At 38.3% G+C, this 24,098-nt stretch overlaps 3 protein-coding genes across 33 annotated transcripts in view; 2 read left to right on the top strand and 1 right to left on the bottom strand.

The window, feature by feature from the left end:
* Positions 1-2,290, top strand: part of ELP4 (elongator acetyltransferase complex subunit 4) — a 259,381-nt gene extending 257,091 nt beyond the window's left edge. For all 7 annotated transcript variants that reach the window (XM_065592512.1, XM_065592505.1, XM_008179080.4 and 4 more), the window contains one exon: positions 791-2,290. In XM_065592512.1, the coding sequence (XP_065448584.1) occupies positions 791-922 (132 nt within the window). In that variant the 3' untranslated portion in view covers positions 923-2,290. The remainder of the gene's footprint in view (positions 1-790) is intronic.
* The window catches only part of LOC135983075 (uncharacterized), a 123,223-nt gene that overhangs the window by 12,170 nt on the left and 86,955 nt on the right, over positions 1-24,098 (top strand). The window lies entirely within an intron of this gene.
* Positions 10,709-24,098, bottom strand: part of PAX6 (paired box 6) — a 31,199-nt gene continuing 17,809 nt past the window's right edge. For 12 of the 25 annotated variants that reach the window (XM_065592494.1, XM_065592496.1, XM_065592485.1 and 9 more), the window contains 8 exons: positions 23,878-24,093; positions 23,253-23,418; positions 16,668-16,826; positions 15,742-15,824; positions 15,330-15,480; positions 15,082-15,197; positions 12,846-12,996; positions 10,709-11,783 (listed from right to left, as the gene is read on the bottom strand). In XM_065592494.1, coding sequence (XP_065448566.1) covers positions 11,698-11,783; positions 12,846-12,996; positions 15,082-15,197; positions 15,330-15,480; positions 15,742-15,824; positions 16,668-16,826; positions 23,253-23,418; positions 23,878-24,093 — 1,128 coding nt within the window. In that variant the 3' untranslated portion in view covers positions 10,709-11,697. The remainder of the gene's footprint in view (positions 11,784-12,845; positions 12,997-15,081; positions 15,198-15,329; positions 15,481-15,741; positions 15,825-16,667; positions 16,827-23,252; positions 23,419-23,877; positions 24,094-24,098) is intronic. The other 13 variants (XM_065592490.1, XM_065592491.1, XM_065592498.1 and 10 more) reach the window with 3 other exon arrangements.

Below are 24,098 nucleotides of genomic sequence, written 5' to 3'. Positions count from 1 at the left end.
GTGCTCTGGGCTCTGACAAGGGAGCAGGGGTGTAAGGAGAGGGGAAGGAGCAGGGCCTTGGGCGGGGGGGAGAGGCCAGGGGCTAGCCTCCCCCAACAGCTCATTCACCTGCCACCCATGCAGTGTGTACTACCTCACATTAGTGTATAAATCTCTAAGAACCACAGATGGAATATGCCATAGAAATACAAAGTATTATTATTAAGATTTGGCAACAGAGTAAGTAGATAGACGAGCCTTTAGCTTCTCGTATTATGTTATAATCAGTATGACATCTATATCCGTCATCAATGATATATTGCTTATTGCCTTTAAAGTCAGTAACAAGACATAATTTGTTCGTGTAGAATATTTGAGAGAATAAATATAGTAATATTTGTATTGTAATGAGATATCAATTATAGGGCTCAATCTCGCTGTTAATACTGAAGCAAAATTGCCATTTACTTTAATGAATGATGGATCAGGCTCACAGTTATATAGTTAGATACATTTTATAAACTTGGATTTTCACCTCAGAAATGTTTATGAGGAAAATCTAATCCAGTTTGCAAAAAAAACCCAACCAACCAACCAATGTTTTGCAAAGATATCATTTGAAACATATCTATCTGGATACCAGTTTGAAAAATGGTTGTAACAAGTATTGGATATGTAAGAGTAAATATTGCTCAGCAGAGAATAGAAGTGCATTTTGAAATATGCTTTCTAAAGCAAATTTAATTACAATTGTTCTGTTCTCTCTTTCTCTTTCTCTCCCCCACTCTCTCCTGAAAATCTCCTGCCATAGCGACTGCATTTGCCTCCAGACTTGTCAGACACAGTGAGCCGCTCAAGCAAACAGGATCTGGCAGAATCCACCAAACTGCTGAGCTCAGGATGTGGTGCTATGGCCATAGGCAAGAAGCACCTGGACTTCTAGTGATTTCTACTTAGCAGTTCACTCAGATTTATGTGACACTCTAATTATGACTGTTAATGACTTATGAAAATATTTTTCTTAATGATATGACCCAGCAGTCCTTAAAAATACAACATTGTAAAATGGTGCCTCGTTTTCTTATCCTGATTTCTTTGAAGACATTTGTTGTTTGTTTGCTTTTTTACAGAACATCTGCAACACAGGTATTGTTATATTAAAAAAAATGCTGCATTGCACTGCTATTCTGGAAATGTACAATATTTTGTTCTCATAAAAAATCAAAATTATTTTTATTTTTAAAGTTCAAGATGCTTTACGAAACAATACCAAATGTGTTGTTTTTCGCAAGCTAAATGTGTCTGTTTAACATGGTTGTATTAAACATTGATTATAAATGTAAAATATAAATTAGACAGTATTGTGAACATTAGTAAATGAGATTAAGGAATTCATTATCACATTTTATTTTAAAGCCAAATTTAACAATTATTATTGTTTGAAAAATAATTTTGTACATCTGAAAATATCATTATTGGCAAAATCAAAAGTAGATATGATGTTATTTTACAGAGTACATAAACAATGCATTTAAAAATGTATTGCAGTATTTCATGTGTGTTCTACTGTGTCAATAATTAAAATGATAAAGAAAGAATTGTTCCATAGTAAGAATATATTATAGATAATTAGTTTGCCTTATGGGTTAATAAATGTATTAAAATGCACTTGAGTGGAATTTACTAAACATTGAAAAAAGAATTGATTTCCTTGTGTAGTTCAAAACAGTAATCCTAAACAATTGAAGTCAGCACTATGAAATTATGTCAACAGACATAATTCAAGATTGAAATTCAAACTGACAGCTACATTAATGCTAGAAAACCAGAAGAGTGCATTGGAGCTTGGGGAAGAGTATCACAGAATGATGGTCTAAAACAGAACAGAAAATAAAACTAATTCAGGTTTCCATACCATCATGTACACTATTTGTGAACTTATGAATATTTTGTGTGCATGTGTGTATATATACCCAAATGGAAAACTATTAAATATATTTTTAAACATCTCCTATATATTACTTTGTATCTGGCACAGTAGGCAGTGCTGATCTGTAAATTAAATTGAATTTTGAAAACATAAGGTAATCTAAAATCTAGTTTGGAAGTTCCATGGAGGACAATATACCCCCTTTCAAAATGGAAGTCTGCTTCATAAGAAATAATATAAAACAATCTCTATAATGGGATATAATATGGCTAGAGTGAAATTGACTTTCCAAATAGCATTTTATACAATATAATAATGTTAATGTCTTTTGATGAGGTTCCAACTGAAAAGTTGATTAAACGGTTTGCTTTTCTTATACAATCCAGGTTTTACTTTATTTGTTCTTGACAACACTGTGTGTAAAACAAAGACATAGCTTTTAAAACTGTCTAACTAATATGATGAATGTCAATCACTTAAAAAACTCCACTGTAGCATAAACACATACTGTATACAGCTTTTATTCTGAATTAGAATAATTGAATCCATGACAGTGATTTGCCAGGATGTCAAATCTATCCATCATATCCTGTCACTACCAGTTTATTTTTTGTGATCAAAATCAAAAAGACTACTATTTTGTCATCAGGTATTTCATTTGTGGTAACAATCAGGATTTCTTTTCTCTCGCTTTTTTTTAAGATAGGCCCATTTTATTATTTTATTTCTAAAAACACAGATCCTTTTTAATCAAAGTTTCAGAATGGATCTGTCAGTTTCATAAAGCTAAAAGACACCTACATTTTTATACCAATATACTTAAATCACCATTGATTTCAAAAACATCATTTGTCCTTTTGCATTATATGTAACATTAAGCAGAAATTCTCATCAAATGCTTAGTTGTACCTTTAGAAAGTATTAATTAGTTTAAATATTTGAATTCAAATAATTTAAACAAAATTAACATTACATATTCAATTATGAATTTTTTACATAAATAAGTATTGTAACAGAAAACATATATGGTATAGCCATCTGAAATGTGAAGTCATCGGGTATGTAAATGGCTTGTGAATATACTTAATAGGTCATTGACTTAACACACAGGCAGAAAATGTCACTAAAATTCACAGCCAATTTCTAGTTAACATATGACTTGAAAATAGATGATAAATACTGTATGTATATATAAATGTAATATTTATGACATCAATTTTGAGTGCTAAAATAGGTTAGCATAGAAACTAAAAGAGTATTTGGAATAATAAAAGTAAAAGGGAAATTCGCCTACAAAACTAGATTAAAATGTTTTTTTCTTTGTTTGTTTTTCTGATTCACTGAACCTGCTGTGTGAAATAAGTTTTATAGTATACACATGTATAGTGTTCACCTAAGGCAAAAACATGTAGTAAAATTTCTCCTCTCTTTTCTTCCAAAATATTGTATCAGTTACAATAATATATGTCAGTGACTTGGCTTACCCAGTAAAACAATGTTACTATTTGATAGTGTGTATGATGTAATGTAGCATTCCATTGGATCCACAAATAGACTTCTTATCTCTCATTTTTGTTTGCAGTAATGGATAAAAATATTGAGCCATAACATTAAACTCTCCATGAAATTTCTCCATACTCACTTTTATGTGTCTAGTATATGACCCTTCAAACCTTGTATACAAACATTCCACTAGATTGTGCCTCTCTTTATTTGCCGATAAATATTTTTACTACAGGAGGCATATCAGGTTCTTGACCTGAAGGACTCTGTTTCTTCACAGACTGCCATAATTCATTGCTGACTCCACTATGCACACCACCTCTAGCTCCTTAGCGTTGATTTGGCTAGGATGTCTTTATGAGAATGAAAGTGATTCACACTTCCGTTTAGATAGGTATTTTCCTTTCCTGAACAGCTGTTATGGATTGTAGAGTTTAGTGTTTTGTTTTCAGGTTATTTTTAAGAAAAATAAAAAATTGAGCCACTTACTTTTTAGTGGGCTTCAAGCTGAAGCCACCATACTTCTTGCATTGAGGCTGATATTAGGTATATAACATATCAGCATAGAAACAATAGAGTCTCTCTGCTGAATGCATTCCCAATTCAAACTTACCACCAGATCTTTACACAATTATGACAAACAGTGAAGAAAGCAGTAATGAAATTTAAAGTGTTGACTCTTTAATATGTCAAATAAGGATTCTTTATATAATTTATGTTGTGCTGAAGCTATCAAAATATAGGTATTTGGAATGTGAGGAGAATATGATGATAGATTAAACTATAGCTTTTTAAAAATGTGCTTGTAAAGAAATTTGTAAAGCAATTTTGAAGATGCAGCTTGAATCAATTTTATGTAACAATAGCTATTATCACCGGAAAATGGGAATTAAACTACTTCAGATTTGATACGTGATAACACACAAACCAACAAGGTTCCACCTTAAAATTTAATTTAAAATAACAGTTATTCCAAACACAACCTTGGGAAAACTGCAAAGGTATAAATTATAAATATCCTGATCATTCCCATATTGAAAACTGGTCTGTTACCATGGAGCAAAACCAGAGTAAACCAGCCTGAAGGCTTTGTATTGCTTGAAGTTTCATAGGCTTAGTCTTAGACCAGAAGAGAGTAAGTCTGAGATTAATCAAACAAGCTGGTTTTGAATTATGAGATTTAGGGAAACAAGGAGCTTTTCTCTTTTTTAAAATTGTCCACTCACAATTTAAAAACAGAGTGGCCAAAAAGCTTCAAGCTTGTTTTAGGTATTTGACCTCAATGAGATTGAGCTCTTTGGCTTTGCTTTACATTTCTGTAGTTCTTGGCCCTGAACTTGCTTTTGCATATGCTAATTTAAATAATTTAAAGCAATGCATTTAAATCAATGCACAGGTGTAATGCAGCAGATCCTGCTATGAGATCAGGGCCCCTATTTTAATGGGCTCCTCTGCAATCCTTGCTCAAACAAAACATCCATTGAAGGCATTGATCCTGTATCTCGCCTTACTTACACTGCTGTAACTCAGGAATAATTGAGTTAGTCTGGTGTAAAACCAATATAAGAGAGAAAAATCAGGCCCAATAGGAGATTTGCTCAAGCAATGACTGCCAAATTTGGCCTTAACTTATTTAATGGAATGTTGTCAAGTTAAATTCAGCCCAAATTAAAACAAGGACATGCTTTTCTAAAACCTGAAACAGGACAGTTTCCAAAATGTAAAACAAATTCTGAAAAAAGGGGTTTTAAAAACACACCAACATTCCTCTGCAGTGTTTGAAACACAAACATTGCAGAATTAAAAATCTGAAGCAGATTTCACTTATTTTAATTGTCCAAGCAGAGAGGAAAGCAAAAAGTAAACATTTAGCACAAAACCTGACAAAGAGTGATTTTTAAAATGTTCACTTGTTAGAAACTAGGTATTAATTGTAACATGCACAAATAAATATGTTTGCAGTATTTGGTTTCTGTGCCAGCCAGATCCCTTTAATTTTTCCATGTATTACTTCTGTGAGGTATCATTAAATCTGTTCACAGAACTTTTCAGCTTCAACACAGGACAGGCGACGGAGCCTGTAAGTTGCATGAGAGAAGTTGTCAGGAGTCAAGGAATTTGCAAACTCTGCTGGTGCAGCTGGCGGAGCTCACATGTCCCAAGGGAGGAAAAACAACAGTTCATAACCCTTACAATTTTTAACTGCTAGAATTTACGTGAAGCCTGTTGGGTGCCTGGAAGCAATTGCAACCTCTGCTGGGGGATTTAATGCAAGCTACAGTTCCTGCCAGGCACCTGAAAAAATGAACCTTTGCTGGGGCTCTCACAAAACCTCTGTTCAATACTTGACCCAGATGCAATGCAGCTTCTGAGGCCAGTGTCCAGTGAGTGGGGTGTCTAGACTTCATACTAGGACCCATGTACACTAGCCAAAACTATGTGAGCTGCCTTTGTGTGAGCCAGGTGACTTTCCTGCTAATACTCGAGTAAGAAACTCGAAGCTAAACTCTAGCATCTTTCCTATAGGAACAAGATACCTACACTTCTAAATGAAAAACAAACCCACAAAATTTAGATCCCAATTTTGAAATGTGTGTGTGTGTGGGCCCAGACACCTGTGTCAAGTCCTATTGAAGTCAATGGAGCTCCTGACAGATGCAGGGGTCTACCCACATGGATCAGGCTGAATGAAGGCCTTAAACTGTAAATTCTTCTGGCAAGGTCTGTTTCTCCATATGTGTTTGAGCAGTGCCTAGTTCAATGGGGGTCCAGTCCTGAGTGGGCCTCTGGGAATTTCTGCAATAGAAATAAACAAATAGACAACAAGAAAAAAAAATAAACCTTGAAAGTTCAAGGAAATAAAATAATTAATTGGGAAAAAGTAGTTTAGTTAAGCAATCAGGTTGGAGCAATTCTGCTGTGCTTTCCTACTCTACTACCTCATATTATTACCTCATTGCACACCTGCCCACGTGAGCCATGACCTCCACTTCTTTAAGAAAAATCCCCACCATGGAGGTCCTATATTTGTGATTAAAAACCAAAGCTACTGAATTAGGAACAGGTTTGCAGGCTTCTGTTCGTTAACCAAGCAGGTTGCTTGTTGATGAGGAGTCCTTTAAAAGCACTCTGTCCACTTCTTTTGGCCCAGCAATCTGAAACTCACAAGGTATGAAACATCCCTTCCTGCCAGGCCACTTTTCTGAAAAAAGGGCCATCACCAGGAGAAGTCTCAGAAATGCCAATTGTCATGAAAATCTTTCTTTCCAGATTGCCTGGCTGAGCAAAATGCAGTTTTCTTTTTAAGAAAGGGACAAGTGAAAGGCGGTGCTATGACCTTGTGTGCCTGAATTAGCACTAACACGGCTGGCGATGGAGCAGAAGTGCCTCTTTAGCTGCACTTGGAGCAGTACTTGACTCCTGTTGCTGTTAAGGGCAAGTGGCAGTGAACTGGCAAAATAAATAAGGCATTTTTAAGTGTTTCCATTGAATTTTATACTACCATGAAAATGCAGAGAGAAGTTTAGCTTTAAAATAAAGCTAGGCTTGTGGCTGTTGGAAAAAATTAAACAGTACATTTTATTCAATTATAATAATGTATGATAAATCAATCAGAATAAAATATCCCGAGAGCTCTGGCTACTAGGAGAGGGCATAGATATAAGAATTAACCAAGTTCTTTATCAGTCCTAGTCTGTTGTTTGCAACAATACAGTTCTGCCTCCTGAAAAATGTACTTTATAGCACACTGATTGGATTAAACCAATCCGAAATCATCCAGCATCATTTTGCTAGCCTTCTACCTGTAAATAAATAAATTATGGTTAAAAATTAATGGCGGAATTCCCTTCCCCACCTGCACCTCCACCGTGGGTTTTACAGTCCAGATTGCAACATGACTTCCTGGCTCATTTAAATAGGTGCCATTTGACTCATGTGCCACTTTTAGAAACAATTAAAAGCAGCAGCTAAGCAGTGTGATTCAGAAGTGATTCCCTTATGTATATAGTCTGTAAAGGGCACTGACCTGAAAGATATACACCCTATTTATTAAAATGTTTCGGTTATTGTGCTTATCACTTGTAGATGTCAATATCATAGCTAGAACAGAATATTTGAAATACAAAATACAGTATTAGTAAGCCAGTGTTCACATACGGATTCCTGTTGAGCCTGTAACTGGGAAATGGCATGGGAGCTGTCCGGATGGTCTGATAAATGAAGTGTAAGATGGCCTAACGAAATACGGGGGAGGTTAAGCCAATGCACAGAAAAGGCATACTCCTATTAGAATCAATGGCTAAACTCTCAGTCATTTCAATGGGAACTGGATCAGGCTAACAGAAATATCTGAGTGACACTGAGTGATGCTTTATATTAGATTTCAATCTTCTTGGCTAATACATTTGTAGAAGGGTAAAGTGAAATTTTGGCTTCATTAAGGATAATGAAAATGATCATTAGATGCTCTTCAGAGCACACTGAAGATTTTAATTTATGCACTATTTGTCAGTTCCTTTTTCCTATTGGTTCCTGGTAAAGAAGCACATAGTTCTCACATTTTCTCTCACTGTCTGTCACTCTCTCTCTCTCTCTCTCTCTGAAATACTGGGAAAGCTTTCTGTGCCCAGTTAGATACTTGGGTTGCTTTGAGGTCCAGCCTGCCCTTGAGCAAGTAACCAGGAACTGGCATTAGTGCTCACACATTCTGAGAGGTTGTATTCACTCCCCCACCCATCCTAGGGAAGAGGGTCTTGACAGGATTCTAGACACATGTCCTCTAGTGCACTCCACAGCAACGCTATAACTCATAATGCCTCCTGGCACAGAGCGTAAGAGCCCTTCCAGGCAAGCAGTGCTCAGGGACCAACTGTCCTAACTTCTCCCTAATGTGCAGCAGCCAGGGACTTTCCCCAGTGCCCTCCCCGCCAACTACAGGGACAGGAAAACCAGCCAGTGAGCCAGAAATGTTGCCTCCGTGCTATAGTTAACCAAACTCTCACTCCAATAAGTGCCACATTCAGAGAGAGAGAGAGAGTGTGTGTGTGTGTGTGCGCGCGTGCGCACTGTCCATATAGAACACATTACAGTTCAGTTTCTACTTCCGTGGTGACCTTATATTAATAGGGCCGGCTCCAGGTTTTTTGCCGCCCCCAAGCAAAAAAAACGGGGCCGGAGTGCCGCCACCGCAGCAACAACAACAACAGAACCGAATGCTGCCCCTTGAAAAGTGCCGCCCCCAAGCACACGCTTGGAATGCTGGTGCCGAGAGCTGGCCCTGTATATTAATAGAGACAGAGATAGTTTTACAGCATATATAGGATATACATCTGAGCTCATACTTGCATCTATCAGGAGTATTGCCAATGGTGCTACACACTTGTGCAAAAACCTGTGTGAGAAGAGAATTAGACTATATGTGCTAGTGAGATATCCATGTGCTGGCATTTGGAACTGCAAAATGGCAATTATTTCCCCCTATGTCTCCATCTCTCATATTATGTATAGAGAGAGAGAGAGAGCGATTCCAGGGTTGTTACTCTGAAGCCTAGAATTCCTGGTGAGTCAATGGTGATGCAATGGAAACAGCTACAAGCATGTTTAAGAGTGCTTTTTGTTTAAAATATTACCAGGTTCAATCGTCACTGGCCTTTGCAGTCTATTACCATCCAATTTTTAAGTTCTCAGCCATTTTCAGCTTTTTTACACTTTACAAAGTACGCCTGTACGACAGGATGGGCTTTCACCTAGAATGTATATATATTACATAATACACACACAAATCTGTGTGGCTAGCTAATATTAAACACACCATATACACACAGGTTGTCTTTTGAAAGGGGACTCCACAAAGTCTTCATTTGACCTCCCATAATAAATCCCATGCACAATTAATTATAGGTGCTGGAGCGAGCATTTATAGTCGTAGTAATTTGATTTAGCCCTACTAATGAAGATACCGTGTGTGTGTGTGTATCTGTATACACACACACACACACACACACACACAGAAACTGTGTATATTGTTATATGCAAAGATTCAATTTATTCTGTATTTAGTATGCAGCTGTCCATATATAAAAACAATAACTGTAGCCATCAGAAATGTATAAATGATAGAATTTTTAAATGAAAAATCTCCCTTTTAAATCAATATTTTATAGCTGGTAATTTCTGTGCAATTACAACTATTAACTGTAATAGACAAATATCAGTAAAAAAGGAAGATTTAATCTAATGTTGTTTAGCTTTCATACATTTCTGCTCCTGTCAGGTTTTTAATTTTCTTTTATTAAAAATCATCTTGTGCTTTGAATGGAACATATCAATATCCTAAAGGAGTGTGTGTTTAGATGCCTTTAATCCTGTCAATGGTGTAGTGATTCACTCAGCACCACAATTTCTGTTAGTTTAAGTTTACAGCAAAGTGTTTTCTGTATCTACTTATGTGCTGGATTGCACAGCCCACAAAATATAACAGTCTCCAAACTCGCTGTGAATTGGGAGGTGGGTTTTTTTTAAGCATCAGATCTGTTCTTCATTGCAGCACTGCAAGTAACAACTGGACTACAATGAAGCAGTTTCATAGATGTGGGAATGTTTAGATTTAGCTGCCAATAACTAAAGGCTTTTAGCTTTCGCTAGCCAGTCACAGTTCGCATTGTTGTTGCCTGTTGATTTGTCTTCTCTCATGATTTCTTGACATGCCGCTCTCCACCCACATCCACATTAGCAACCCTCACATAAAGCATGTTGAGATATTAACCAGGTTATAGGTTCAGTGGAAAATTACATAAAGATTATGCTGTGTGGAGGTATAAAGGGCTGGTATTAGCTTTCCAAAAGAACTTTGCTTTCGTTACAAACACAGCTGCTTTTTAAAAACATCCTAAATGAAATAATTGTTTATAGCCAAGAACATATAATATATATAATATATATATATAAAAAGAACCCAAATACTGGCCTGAGCAGTAGCCCCCAAAGCACAGTCCCCATTGAAAATTCTGCTATATTGTTGAGTTCATTTAGCACTTAATTATAAATCTCTATGCAGATTGGAAAACGTTTTCCTCCTTCAGAAATACTGTTATATAAGCTGATTTTGTATAGATCTGACTTTAGATGAATTTATAATCTTTTCAACCCAAATTACAGCATGCTTGAGTCATAACATCTATAAAGGTATTTCTTTGAGGACCTCCAATATTGAAAATTGAAAATAAATTCAAACTAACATTCAGTCAATATATAATGTTAACCTAATAGGGTAACAAAATTTGCAACACCACACTATAAGGTTAAAAAGAAAATAGTATAATAAAGGAAATACAAAGGCTTTGGCATGGTTTTTACAATCAACAATGGTTAATTTTGATATGTAGTTGTGAACAACTTCAAAACACTTAAGTTTAAAACTCTTGCAAGCACTTTTAATTGGTTAGGAATGAATTCTAGATGCACAAAAATGATTGGACTGTGAACAATAGTACAACTATATCTAAGAACAATTAACTTTTGCCGACCAAAAAAGAAATGTATGATGCATGAAAATGTGTATAAAACATCTATAGAATATTCTTGTCAAATATAAATGAAATTAACTTTATTATAGAAATCATTCTGGGAGATTTCTAGGGAAGACAAATACTTACATTTTGACATAAAACAAATTGGATTATATCGAAGACACAATCTACCTTTTATCTATCAAACTCTTTTCTTCATTGAAGTTCTCTCTTACCCCTTGTTTGCACATAAGCTTCATCTGTTAACAACCTTTGGAAATACCAACAGATATTTTTCTTACATAAATCTAGTGCGTATTGTTCCAGGTTTAATTATATGCAATGGAATGATACAAACTTGGAACATCAGTCCATAATCTATAAACAGATTGGTAGAAGTATTCGATATATCTTGATAAAACTCTTAAATTCGTGGCAAAGCTTGTTGATCATGGCTTCCTCTTTTTTTTTTAAAACAACTTCATGACCAACACAGATCAAACATCCATCCAGTCTACATTGTTCTTTTTTTTCCATTATAACATACAAATGCCCATTTACAAATAATACACCAAAATGAATAAAAGTTTGGATACCAAAATGAAGATTTGTTCCAACTGATATAATGCCTTCAGTGTACAAAGGTCCATGTTAAAGTCTTTTCCATGTGTTACAGAATAGGGCACAGTTGCAGTACAGAAGCCATTCTTCCTTTATAAAATACTGCTGAACATCCAACTGTTGTCCATATAGTCATTTACAGAATTAACACATGTTTTACTGTAATCTTGGCCAGTATTGAGACATATCAGGTTCACTGCCTGGAACTTGAACTGGAACTGACACGCCAGGTGAAATAAGACCTGAAAAATGAGTGTGAAATATATGTTTTAGCTTTTCTACATACAACACATTTTTCTGCTTTACAGTTTTAAAGAGTTGTTCTTGTATTCTGGAAAGTATTAAATCAACCTACCAACTTACAGAATCTTAGGATTTGTTTGTATGTTTTAAAAGTCCTCTGAACAAATAGAATTGAATTAAGTATCAGAGGGGTAGCCATGTTAGTCTGTATCCACAAAAACAACAAGGAGTCTGGTGGCACTTTAAACCCACTTTTTTACCCACAAAAGCTTATGCCCAAATAAATCTGCTAGTCTTTAAGGTGCCACCGGACTCCTCGTTGTTTTTATAGAATTGAATTGTTATTACCAATAAATTTTCATTTCATAAGATAAAAATAAGCCAAATTCTCAGCTTATTTACACCAGCTGAGAATCTGGCCCAAAACGTATAAAAGTTTTCACTATCAAAGTCTTTTTATTCTCAGAAATGTGTCTAATTTGCTCCTGTTTACAACAGATGGTTTGTTCATTCATTTCAGTTAGTTTCCCTTATTATAAATACACTGAAGCCTCTACAAGAGATCAGCCTGATAGACACCCTCATGTCTTAAAACTCTGCCCCACCGCATCTGCAAATGTAGGCCCCAATTCTACAAACACTTACACACATGATTAACTTTACTACTATGAGTAGCAATCCCATTACAGTCAATGGGACTACACACAGTAATAAAGTTAATTGCATGCCTACTTGTTTGATATGATCAGGGCCATCCTGAGAAAAATTCTCTTGCACCTTCATTAGGACACTTCCTTTAAGCAACCAGTTTTTGTCCCTCCTCTCGGTTGTAACTTAAAATAAGATTTCAATGGACACCTCAAAAGCCAAGGAAGGTTTTACATTTTGGCCTTTGGTCAAATTCTGCTGTTATTTAAGCCAATGGTAACAGGTTTGGACCTTTTGGCAGCCAGATGGTTAGCACCAAATGAATATTAGTCTAAAAGAAAGACAAGGTAGAATACTGGTGAAACCAAACTATGGGAAATTTATCTTCATAGAAGAAATTAATGGACACTTACCTGTTGAAGTGGTTCCAGAGGTGCCCATTGGCTGGCTGTTCATGTGTGTCTGCATGTGAGGAGGTGTGTACGTATCATAGCTCCGCCCATTCACTGACGGACTAGTGGGCAGCATGCAAGAGTAGGAGGAGGTCTGGCTGGGTACTGGGGGCTGTGGGGAGGAAAGGACAAAATAATGTTACAAATCTATTAATTTAAAATGATTTGAAGCCTCCATTTCATCTATTGGTATCTACCACCACACAGAAGTTTCATAGGACCTAGCCTCTTTTGCATAAGCACAAACAAGCCGAAGTTAGTCTTCTAAATCCATATTTAGGTCCTTAAATGAGTGGTCTCTTTTCAGAGGTGTTGGTCAGTCACCACTCTTATTAAAGTCAATAGGAGCTGAGGGTGCTCAGCGTATCTGAAAATCAGGCCATTTTATCTAAGTGCCTAAATACGGATTTAGATCCCTAACATTCAGCACCCAAGCATGAAATGCTGGCCTTGTTGTTGTTTATGCAGAGGAGAATAGGCCTCATGATATTTGCATGTACAGATAGATTGACTTACTTCTGTATTGCTGTTAGTGGCGGCTCTGCTTTCAGAGCTGAGCTCCCAGCCAGCAGCCACCCAGCTGCCCAGCTCTGAACACAGCGCTATCCCTACAATAACCTTGTGACCCCCCACAACTCCTCTTTTGGGTCAGGACCCCTACAATTACAACACCATGAAATTTCAGATTTATATAGCTGAAATCATGAAATTTACTGTTTTTAAAATCCTATGACTGTGAAATTGACCAAAATGGACCATGAATTTGGTAGGGCCCTACTCAAAACAACTGAAATTGGCCCCAAACTCATGACAACAAAACCTTGTACCACACAAGCTAATATTTCTTACATACATACACACTATCTACACACTACAAAATATGCCTGGTAGAACATACACTGTCATTGATTAAGGCTGACCATGCACAATTCACTTAAAAATTCATTTCAGACATCACCTTTATGAATTATACAGTTATCTCTCAGCAATGAATATTTAGGCTGGGATTTTCAAAGGGGGCTAAGGGAGTTAGGTGCCTAAAATTATTTTACCTCTGTAATAAATGGCAAGCCAAAGGAGGAATGAAGTTTAAGAGGGTCTCCTGCACTCCCAACATGTATCTCTGGCATACATTTTGCCATCCACTTTCTGACTGACATGAATTGCACCAAAGGCCTCAAATATCAATAAATAACAATCTAACTGTTCCATTGTTCTACAAGTTTGAGGGATTCTGCCTGCAGCACCAACTTTGTTTGGCTGATTCTGAGCAATTAGTAACATAGTAATTAGTACACTGGAATAGCTCTTTTGCCCATCTTATCTAATATCCTGTCTGCCACACTGATCAATGCTATATGCTTCAGACAAAGCTATAAAACCCTCACAACTGGCCAGTACCATTACAATGCCCAGCCTCCCCCTCTCCCCCCATTAAAAAAGTTATATTTTGCACCTGAAAGGACTATAGAGGAGTCCCCAGAGGAGTAGATTCCTTCCGAACCCTTCTGGTGATCACTATATGCTTTCAAACATGAGGATCAACAGCTCTTGGAATCTTAACTTAGCTAGCATAATTGCAGGTGCCATTCACATCTTTCTTTCTCAGATGTTCCTAATGTGCCCAAAGCCATATCACCTGAGCAGTAAAAATCTAATCCTTTTAGCAATTTACTAAGTTGTTTGCCTCAATAATACTGCAGCGAGGAGTCCCACAAGTTAATCATCTTTTTCTTAAACAGTTATTTTAATTTCTTCATGTTAAATTTATTGCCTTTTAATTTTGAGTGTAATTGGCCTTCTCCACACAATACCATTCATTATTTTATATAACTAAACCCTCCCCACTCCTCTCCTTTCCAAACTATATAATTTTAGTCTTTTAAATTTCTCTTCACTCCACTAATTGTTATTGCTGCTCTTCCCTTTTTGTTTCTGCTAGGTCTGTAGGGGAAATATTTTCAAAGACACACAGGTGTGTTATACACTCAGCGTCTATTCACTTGCACTGAGAGCTGGGATCCCTAACTGCCCTTTGTGCCTTTCAAAATCTCTTCCTTAATTCGTACTGAGGGCCTGCCTTTACATTCCTGACACACTCCAAGCTCCACTGACTTCTGAGGGACCTTTTGGCACACAAAGTTGAGGATCTGGGCATTCATCACTTATCTGATAGACAACTTATTATATTACTTACTTGCATAGGCAGGTTGTTAGCCATTGTGAAGCTAGGCATGGGTGGCAGAGCACTGTATGTGTTTGTTAGCGCAGTGTCTGTTCTGCCCAACATTGAACCTGATGTGAAAGAGGAAACTATAATAAAATAGACAAATAGGAGATGAACACATTAGTTTAAGCTTCGATAACATTTGTTATATATAGTCAGAGGATTATGTTTTAGTTCCCTAAAAGGATGAATTAATCTGAATATATGTCTTAGATTACCAGGTGTGGTAGGTTGCGGGATTGGTTGGTAGACACTTGTGCTGAAACTACTGCTGATGGGAATATGGCTGGGTGTGTTGCTGGCTTGTCTTCTCTGATTCCTCAGTTTTTCTTCCCTTCTCCATTTTGCCCTCCTGTTGGAAAACCACACCTGAAAATAAAGGGTTTTTTTAAATTATTACATAGGCAAGATTATACCTACATGGTCCCAAATCATTCATTACATGTCATGGCACATGCTAACATACAGCCTCCTTGGAGCATAACAATCCATTAAGTATAAGTCAACCCTATGTCTGTTGTTTATGCTCACAAAGCTGGAGATGGACAGATGTTTGATCAAGATCAGTGGCTTCCTTGTACCTTGAAAAGTCAGTCATAAAAAAATTTAAGGGCACAAGAATTTGAGTACCTGTATTCTTGCTTCAGGTAGGTCTATTTTGGCAGCTAGTCTCTCCCTGGCAAACACATCAGGATAATGGGTTCTCTCAAATTCTGAAAAAAAGAAACAATGTCACATTAGTTCTAAAAACTTTTTTTTAATGACTTAACATAGCTAGATTTGAAACGTCAGGTTATTTCTTAGCATTTCCCATGCTCTATATATTCTACAGGACAGTCATGTAAAAGTGAAGTTGAAATTTGTGTAGGCTAGTAATGGGGCAATAATTGTGCCATACTCACATAGGTATCCCCACTGAGATCACATGGGTAAGGATTTGTGGGACTGGGTCAAATGTGAATATTTTTCAGGGAGTGTTAGGGTTCCAGGACCCTGGTCAGAGGGGACTCAAAGCAGCAAGTGAGTCTCTCACCAGCAAGTGGCTTGGCACACAGCTGTTTGCTGCCAGTGCAGGATCTTTGTGGTCATGAGGCCCTCGCTCCAAACCCTCTGGGCATGTCACAGTGTGACCTGTAGCAAGGATGGGTGAACAGCAGTTGGGAGTTCCATAACTCTCGTTCAGCCAGCATGCACAGTGTGCCCTGTGACTTTGGGAAGATTGGTATGTTTTTAATGAGGGGATTGGTGGGGAGCTGTGAATAGAATTGTATTGTGCCCGGGATAATCTTTATGCATTCTTACATATTTTTCTTTAAAAATCAAACTTTTTACAGCTGTTCAGATACTACAATGATGAATGCCATAAAAATGCATATAAATAACCCTCTGAAGCATGATGGGGGAAAAAAACAGAAGGGTGGGAGGCATAGATTTTATGTACCTTTCTATCTATGTATATAATGTCTGTGAATGCCCCACTTCCATTTAGCTATGAACATAACCGGCATGCATTTTGTTTTTCTCTCCTATTTTAGGAGTTTGAAAATGTCACTCACCTTTCTCAAGGGCTTCAATTTGCTCTTGGGTAAAGGATGTCCTATTTCTCTGCAGCTTTCTTTTCAGCTGAAGTCTCATCTGGGCCTCATCTGAATCTTCTCCATTAGAGCTGATGGAGTTTGTGTTTTCACCTCCTCCTTCCTGTTGTGGACAGCCATCTGCAACAACCACAACGGAAAATTAAAACAAATTTAGCCCAACTACCAGTTTCCTATAGTTGCAATATACAATAATAAACTGGGTCAGCCATGTTTGCTGACATCTTTTCTTAAACACACTTAAAGTGTCAAAGTAATAGCTCACTGATGACATAAGTTATATAATAGCATTTTATTTTCCAGTCTTGGCATAAATATTAAATATAAAAACTCACTGTGATATAATTATATTTTCCTTTTTTACTCTGGAATAAAACAGGCATAAAAATCATTTCCAGTGAAAATCATTCTTCATATTGAATCTTTACTAAAAACCCATGCCAGTCTCCTTTCGCTGCAGAATTTATTTACCTATTGCTATATTTAAAATGGTGCTGTTCAGTATTTCAGATTATCTATAATCAGTAATTCCTATCTAATCAATTAGATGTTGATAGGTTTGTAGAAAATGCTATTAAGAAACCAAACCAAGCTTGTAATCTTTTTTAAAAAATATTTATCCAGTTTTTATTTGAATTCTGCACAGTCAATTTCATTTTAAAGGTTGTGAATTTAGAAGTGCCTGCATTGTTCTGCAGTTTTATTCAACTATTGTATGAGTGTGCATTGCCTTGACACCTATTACTGAGCACAGCTGTAATTATATCATCACCAAGAACAGGCTATAATTGCTGAAAATGGAATTTTATATTTAGATAAAAGGACTGTCCATTCTTTGTAATGTGTTGCACCAGAGAAAAGTAAGATTTCTTTTAAAAATTTAACATGTAATTTTAAAAGAAATAGTAGCGAGTTCACTAACTAGCTAAATATGCTATTCTGCAGCTGAACATTTGGCATATCATTTAAGTGGTACATTTTTAATTAGGGGACTTCCACCACTTTTAATGTAATTTCTATCATTAAACAAGGGGAAATTTTATTGTTTTCACATTTCTGTAGGACGGAAAGATGTGCACTTGGTCTAGCTGTCTTTCAAAGTGTCTGCAGACACCCAGAAAGGTTTGCAAAAGGAATGGACATTTCTGTTAAGACAGAGAAGTTGTCACTAAATTAACTCTCCCTCTCTTTTCAGAGCATATTTTTCAAGACATTTTGATGTTGCTAAATGAAAGCTGGACTAAGGGAGGCAGGGGCTACTTATACTAATTTGCTTTAAAAGTTATGCTACAAAATAAATGGCAACACTCCTGTTACATCCTTTAAATATTGTGGGAAATCAACTTTAAAGTAATATCATTTATAATCAGCTAACAATAGGCACAGCCTTCAAAGCTTTAAGCGAATTGTGACAGAATCTGGTAGGATCTTTTCAAACACTTTGAAATGTTTTAAAACCCAAACTTTCTTCCCCATTTAAACAGTTGGATTCATCTACAGTGGTCACCATATGGGCGTTTGTAGATCTATTGAGATGACCACCAACACTTGAATAGAAAAGGGCTGCTTTTCACCAGTACACAATGCCAGCAGAGTAAGGGAAACTATTAAACTCTTGGGGCAGGAGGGTTGGCAAACTTTCGTGGGCAGAATTTTGAGGACACAATCAGGGCGGACAACAAAAAGATTCTCTTGAGGCGTGCAGTGGTCCACATTGTATCACAAGGATCCCAGTCAACAGACTTTTCAGTGAAGTATGTTAACCTTTATGCACTACTATCATTAATCACTGTCCCCTGGGCTGGGCTACTCAATGCTAGTTAGGATTTTTACTTTCTATAGGAGAAGAGAAAGAAAGAACACCCCTAAACTTGTGAATAGGATATCTCTATACACTGAGCCTGTTTACTCAACACCAGAAAGAGAGAAAACTACTTAGCTAAGATTAGATAAGCTTCAACTAACATATTAGAGCACAAGGGTCTGTTTTTATTTACTAGTGAAAGTTGCTGGGCGACTTTTTAAGTGTTTCCCAAGCAAGGACTTGTGTGTTCACACCCTAGGTTTTATTTGGGGAGGGGGGTGCGTTTAGAAAGGCTTCTCGGCTGCTCTGTTAGTTCCCCCTGCTTCTTAAGGAGCAGAAGCATTTTCCTAGCCAAACTTTTAAACCGACTCTTGTTTACCGAAGAAGAAACCAAACTTGCAACCCTCACAACTACAGGGGAGATTCTGAAATTCTTGGACGCTGGAATGCGCTAGGGAAGGCGTCCTTGTAAAAGGCATTTTCACTGCATACCCGGCTCTGTTTCTTTCACAAAGCTCTAGTGATGTCTTCAAATACTATTTTTTAAAAATCAATCCCTTTCTTTCTGGTTTATTTCTAGCCACCTGAAGTTACGTGTGGTAGAACCGATCCGAGCCCTGGCGGCAGTGGCTTGTTCATTTAAAAGGCTATATCGCACATTAGTTTCATTTAAGCTGGTTAGTGATCAAAAACCAGTGCCCGTGTAATTTGTCAGCAGTTATTAATGTACAGACTCCTTCATGTGCAAGCCTTGTACAAAAAGAGAGGTTACAGCCAGATCACTGAATATACTGCTCGATCTTGCAACAATAAACTGTAGTTTCTCAATCTTAAACTTAAAAATTGAATGATATTATATATATATATATATTCGGAGCCAACCATCCCTTCTAAAGCTTTAATGAAGCGCTTTTTACTGTCTTAAAACAGCTTTTCTTGCAACCCCTGGGAAGTTTCTCTTTGGTTCGCTTCCTTTTCCAAACTTGTGCTTTTAAAACACTGTTGATCGAACTAAAGGTTCGCCATGGAATAACAAATATGATTTTTTTAAAGTGTCAGACAATTAAGATGTCTTCTTTTAAAAGGGGCCTTTTTAGAAACGTTCTCAATCGGCTGTTCCACCTTCTAGACCTAATCCGTAAGAAAGCGAGTGAATGTGCGTCCCATTATCCTATAGCTAGACCATCTGACGCTGGCTGTAGGATTTGTTTCCTGGAAGAAGAAGAAAAAAGACTCTGGGAAATAAAATCATTCCTTAGTTTCTTAGTGTCTTAATCAGTGAGGCGGAAAACAAGCAAAAAAAGATAGCAAACCAATTGCGGCACCTTTCAGCTGCAGAGCTGGGATCAAAACATTGTAGCATCTGTTGAAAGAGAAAGTGTCTAAATCCTATAGAAGGCTTTAGTCTTATAAGGAGGGGGGAAGATAAGAAACAGTGTCTCCGTGATCCCTAAACCCACTAAATCACTGGAGAATTTCTCCCGGATAGAGATGTCTCTTTTTGTTCTGTCAGCCCTCATGTATCCATTATTTTATTCACTGCTGCATGGCGTTTATCAGATTGAGACCATATTTGTCCCCCTCTGAGACCTAACCTTGCCTTATGCTTTCTGAGTAATGGACTCTTAAAACCCAGGAACATAGCCCTGCAAGGAAAAAACATTAGCGCCAGCATGAATATTCCAGAGGAAATCCATTTTATTCATTTTAATTTTGTGATGCAATTGCTTTGAGTGTCTGTAACTCCCCCGCCCCCAGCCTGCCTCTCCCTCGCTCCAAGGTCCAAGGCTGGTGTGCTCCAAACTGGATGCGCATGGGAATGTTTTGCTTGATTTTATTTTTTACTCTCTCTCCATTGCTAGAGCTCGGACTGATGGCTAGTGCGTCTCTTTAACCCTGGCACATTTTGGGGGAGGGAGGCTATGCGAGAAACAAGCCAAAATCCACTAATACATGTCACACAACGCCAACAATCCCAACGCTAATTCTCCAACGCAGGGGGGGAAAGAGTCTAACAAACACAATGAGACAAAGACATCCCAACTGCCCCACAACACGCATTATATAACCATTGCAAGCAACGCTCGACACCCGGCCGCATCAGCCTCTGGCCAGTTACAAACCCACCCGCTTTGGAAAGCAGCGAGTCTGTTTCCCCCCATCCCCACCGATGTCGGGCTTGGGCAAAGGGGGTGTTTGGAAGAAGCTAACCGGGGCTCTCTAGTGCAGGGTTGGGGGAGGTGATCTCTGAGTTAGCAACAAACCCAGACTCTCAAGTCTGTCTGGATGCGGAGAGGTTTCACTGTTCGGAGTGCTGCTCTGACACATGGGTGTAGCTTCGCATCCCGCACTGATCTCTACATTTAACACGTTTTCTAAAACCCAGAGAGAGGAAAAAAGTGCCTGAACAATTTTGAATTCTATTGACGAAAATGACACTCATTTTAGTTGATACAATACGGGGCTCTGAACAACCTGTAATTTGATTTAACAAGAAAAAAAGGGGGGGGGAGAGAAAGATCCTAAAGACTGAGGAGGTTAAACTCGAAACATTTCACCTACAGGCACCCAAAACGAGATCGCTCCCCCACCCCTGCCCCTTCCGCCTGACTGGGTACTATGGAGAGGGGACACAGCCTTGGGTGGGGGCTCCACCCTGATCAAATCCAACCTTCACCCAGCTAAATAATTCAAATGAATTATGAAACCAGCAATGACTAGTCAAAACCCACGGAGAATACCACTCAGTGTGGGACCCGGGTCTGTAAGTTGGCTAGACATCAGCTTAGATGTCTCCAAACAGCGACAGCGACACAGGGCAGATGACACTTGTATGCATACAGGTTACACAGAGACATTTTAGACAGCTGTCTATACACAGGGTAGATTCTATACGTATATCATATGAGTTAGCTATAGCGAGCCAGTTTAGCTACAGGCATATGGATTAGGTTGCACATATAGATGCAGAGTTCTATATATAATTCTACAGCTCATCTAGAATCCAAAGACTGAGGAGGTTAAACTCGAAACATTTCACCTACAGGCACCCAAAACGAGATCGCTCCCCCACCCCTGCCCCTTCCGCCTAAAGTATAGGTTGGCCACGGTTGGCTCCTTTATCCACATTCCCCCTCCGCAAAAGCAAAGGGCCAGGCCGTGCAGGAACAAGGCAGCCCCAGGGCTAAGGGAGTGATTAAGGGCACTCGGACGCTAGTTAGCCTTCCCTTCCCAGGGCAAGCCTCGGTTACTCTCTAATGCCCTTTCTATCTCCTGACAAACCGGGAACACTAAAGGCTGTCTGGGAAAGTTTGAGCCCACAGGTAAATGTGCGGGACCCATTACTTCGGCTGAGTTCTCTCTGAGCTAGCCAGGGACTGGGCGATCATTAGGACTCTCCCAGTTCCAAAGAAGGAGATGATATTAGACAAAAAAGGCGAGAGCTTTGCTCTCTATCTTTCTAGTGTCCTTCATGGATTGTTTTCTTCTCTTAAAACTGACATGTCTAATTGGCAAGCGGTGCCATATCGTGTCCAGAGGTCTCCTGTGGAACATTTCTACAGCTGTCTCCTTCAACTAGACGCTTATTCATGTCGCCTTAATGAGAAACAAAACGATCTCTAATGAGCAATTACATAGCGACAGAATTGTTCCCATAACAAATTCTTGCGTGTGACAGAAACATCCTTTGTACCAAATATTCCGCATACTGTTACTGATTTTTTTTTCTTGCGGGGGGAAAACAAAAAGCAGGTTGTTGGATAGACACCTCTTCTAAAGAACTGACCACAGCTAGGGAAAGGTCTGAGCCTGAACAGAGACTGTATTCAAAAAGGAGCCATTAACCATCTTAAGTATGTAACAGACCATCCCATTATCCTTTATATTATCCCCTTGTCATTCCTACAACAAATACCTATTAATCTTCAGGATAAACAGGTTCCTATATTTACAAAGTTGTTTCAGGTCCACTGAGGAGGGACAATAATCAACCCCACAGAGATAGTTACCTTACAGTGTGGCCAATCTCTCTGGGTTTAGAGACGCTCACACAAAAAGCTAGCTTGGATGTTGAGCAGAAACTCTAATTAATAGGCTGATACAAGGTGAAAGATCAAATCAATAGCTCAGGCGCCTCCCCCACATACGCCAGGTCCGCATTGCTATTTCACTGACACTTTTTTACCGAAAAGCAGGATTCTGAATGCAAAATTTAAGAACCAAACTGGAAACCAATCAGCTAATCAGCCCCAACGCTTCCTTATACTGTAGGTGCGCCGCATACCTGCATTTATTTCCCCATCATTCCATATGCGTTCTACTCACAGTCACATAATTTGTCAATTACAGTAAAGCGCAATATGATACAATCATGTTTACCTCGCAGTCTGTCAGCGAGCTAACTTGTCATACTCCTACAAGAGGGTGGTTCTCGGTGCATTTAAATGGGAGATTTTGCTATAACAGTAAGTAGGTTTCTTGGAAAGGGGTAAAATATTCATTTCAACAGGGATACATTGGGGGGACATTGCAAAAACCGCTGCCTTTTTAAAAGCCTCAGGGATGTAGTGAACCTCACTTTGACATATTTTTCTGTGGGGAAATTCACAGCGCAGATAATCAACGTCCATGCTCGCCTTTGCTTGACATCGGAGAGCTCAGACGAGGCTGTGTGGAGAGGCGCCCTTTTGTTGACAAGCTTTGCAAAGCCCAGAAGCGCATCTGACTGGGATCTGCCTTACCTTGCGTAGGCTGTCCTGGCACCGACGTACCGGGGTACCATCCGGGTCGCGTGCCCCATGTCCCTGTCTGCCCATTCAGCATTCTTAGCTTGTCATACATCCCATCTGCACCCATCTGTTGCTTTTCGCTAGCCAGGTTGCGTAGAACTCTGTTTATTGATGATACCTGAAAGGCAACCAACATTAAACAAAATGGTAGTGTGCAGCACTCTTATAACAAGACTTCAGTTCAGTATCACCACACTCCTCTGCATCAGGGCTATGGATTGATTTAACCTGGACATAATTAAAGAGATTATGTGATAATAATTTGACTGAGTAAAGCAGCTATCATAGACTGATCGCTTTGTATTGCGATTTACCAGATTCCATTAATAAACCCATAGAGATTTTTCTTGTTTTAGTCTTGCATATATGTGAATTCCTGATGGAGCAGACGTAAAGGAAAACCCGGATGTTTAAGGCATTAACAAGATCTTTATGCAAAAAATTGTCTGACCCTGCCACATGCAAATGATGTGAACTACTATCCTCTCATTTGATATCAAAACAAAGGAAGCAGAGGCTCGCTACAGCTACCAGGCACTGAACACAACAGATAGGAAGATTTTTTTCATGAACTTACACTGGGTATATTATCGTTGGTACAGACCCCCTCTGATAGTAATCTGTCTCGAATCTCCCACGCAAAGATGGAGGGGCACTCTCGTTTATATTGCGCTATTTTGCTTACAACTTCTGGAGTCGCTACTCTTGGTTTACTACCTCCGATTGCCCTGGGTCTGATGGAGCCAGTTTCGTAATACCTGCCCAAAATTTTACTCACACATCCATTCGACACCTGCA

This window comes from Chrysemys picta, chromosome 4, assembly GCF_011386835.1.
Source record: "Chrysemys picta bellii isolate R12L10 chromosome 4, ASM1138683v2, whole genome shotgun sequence".
Classification (NCBI taxonomy): domain Eukaryota; kingdom Metazoa; phylum Chordata; order Testudines; family Emydidae; genus Chrysemys; species Chrysemys picta.
The sequence above is the reverse complement of the archived record's forward strand: the minus strand, read 5'-3'. Positions and strand labels throughout refer to the sequence as shown.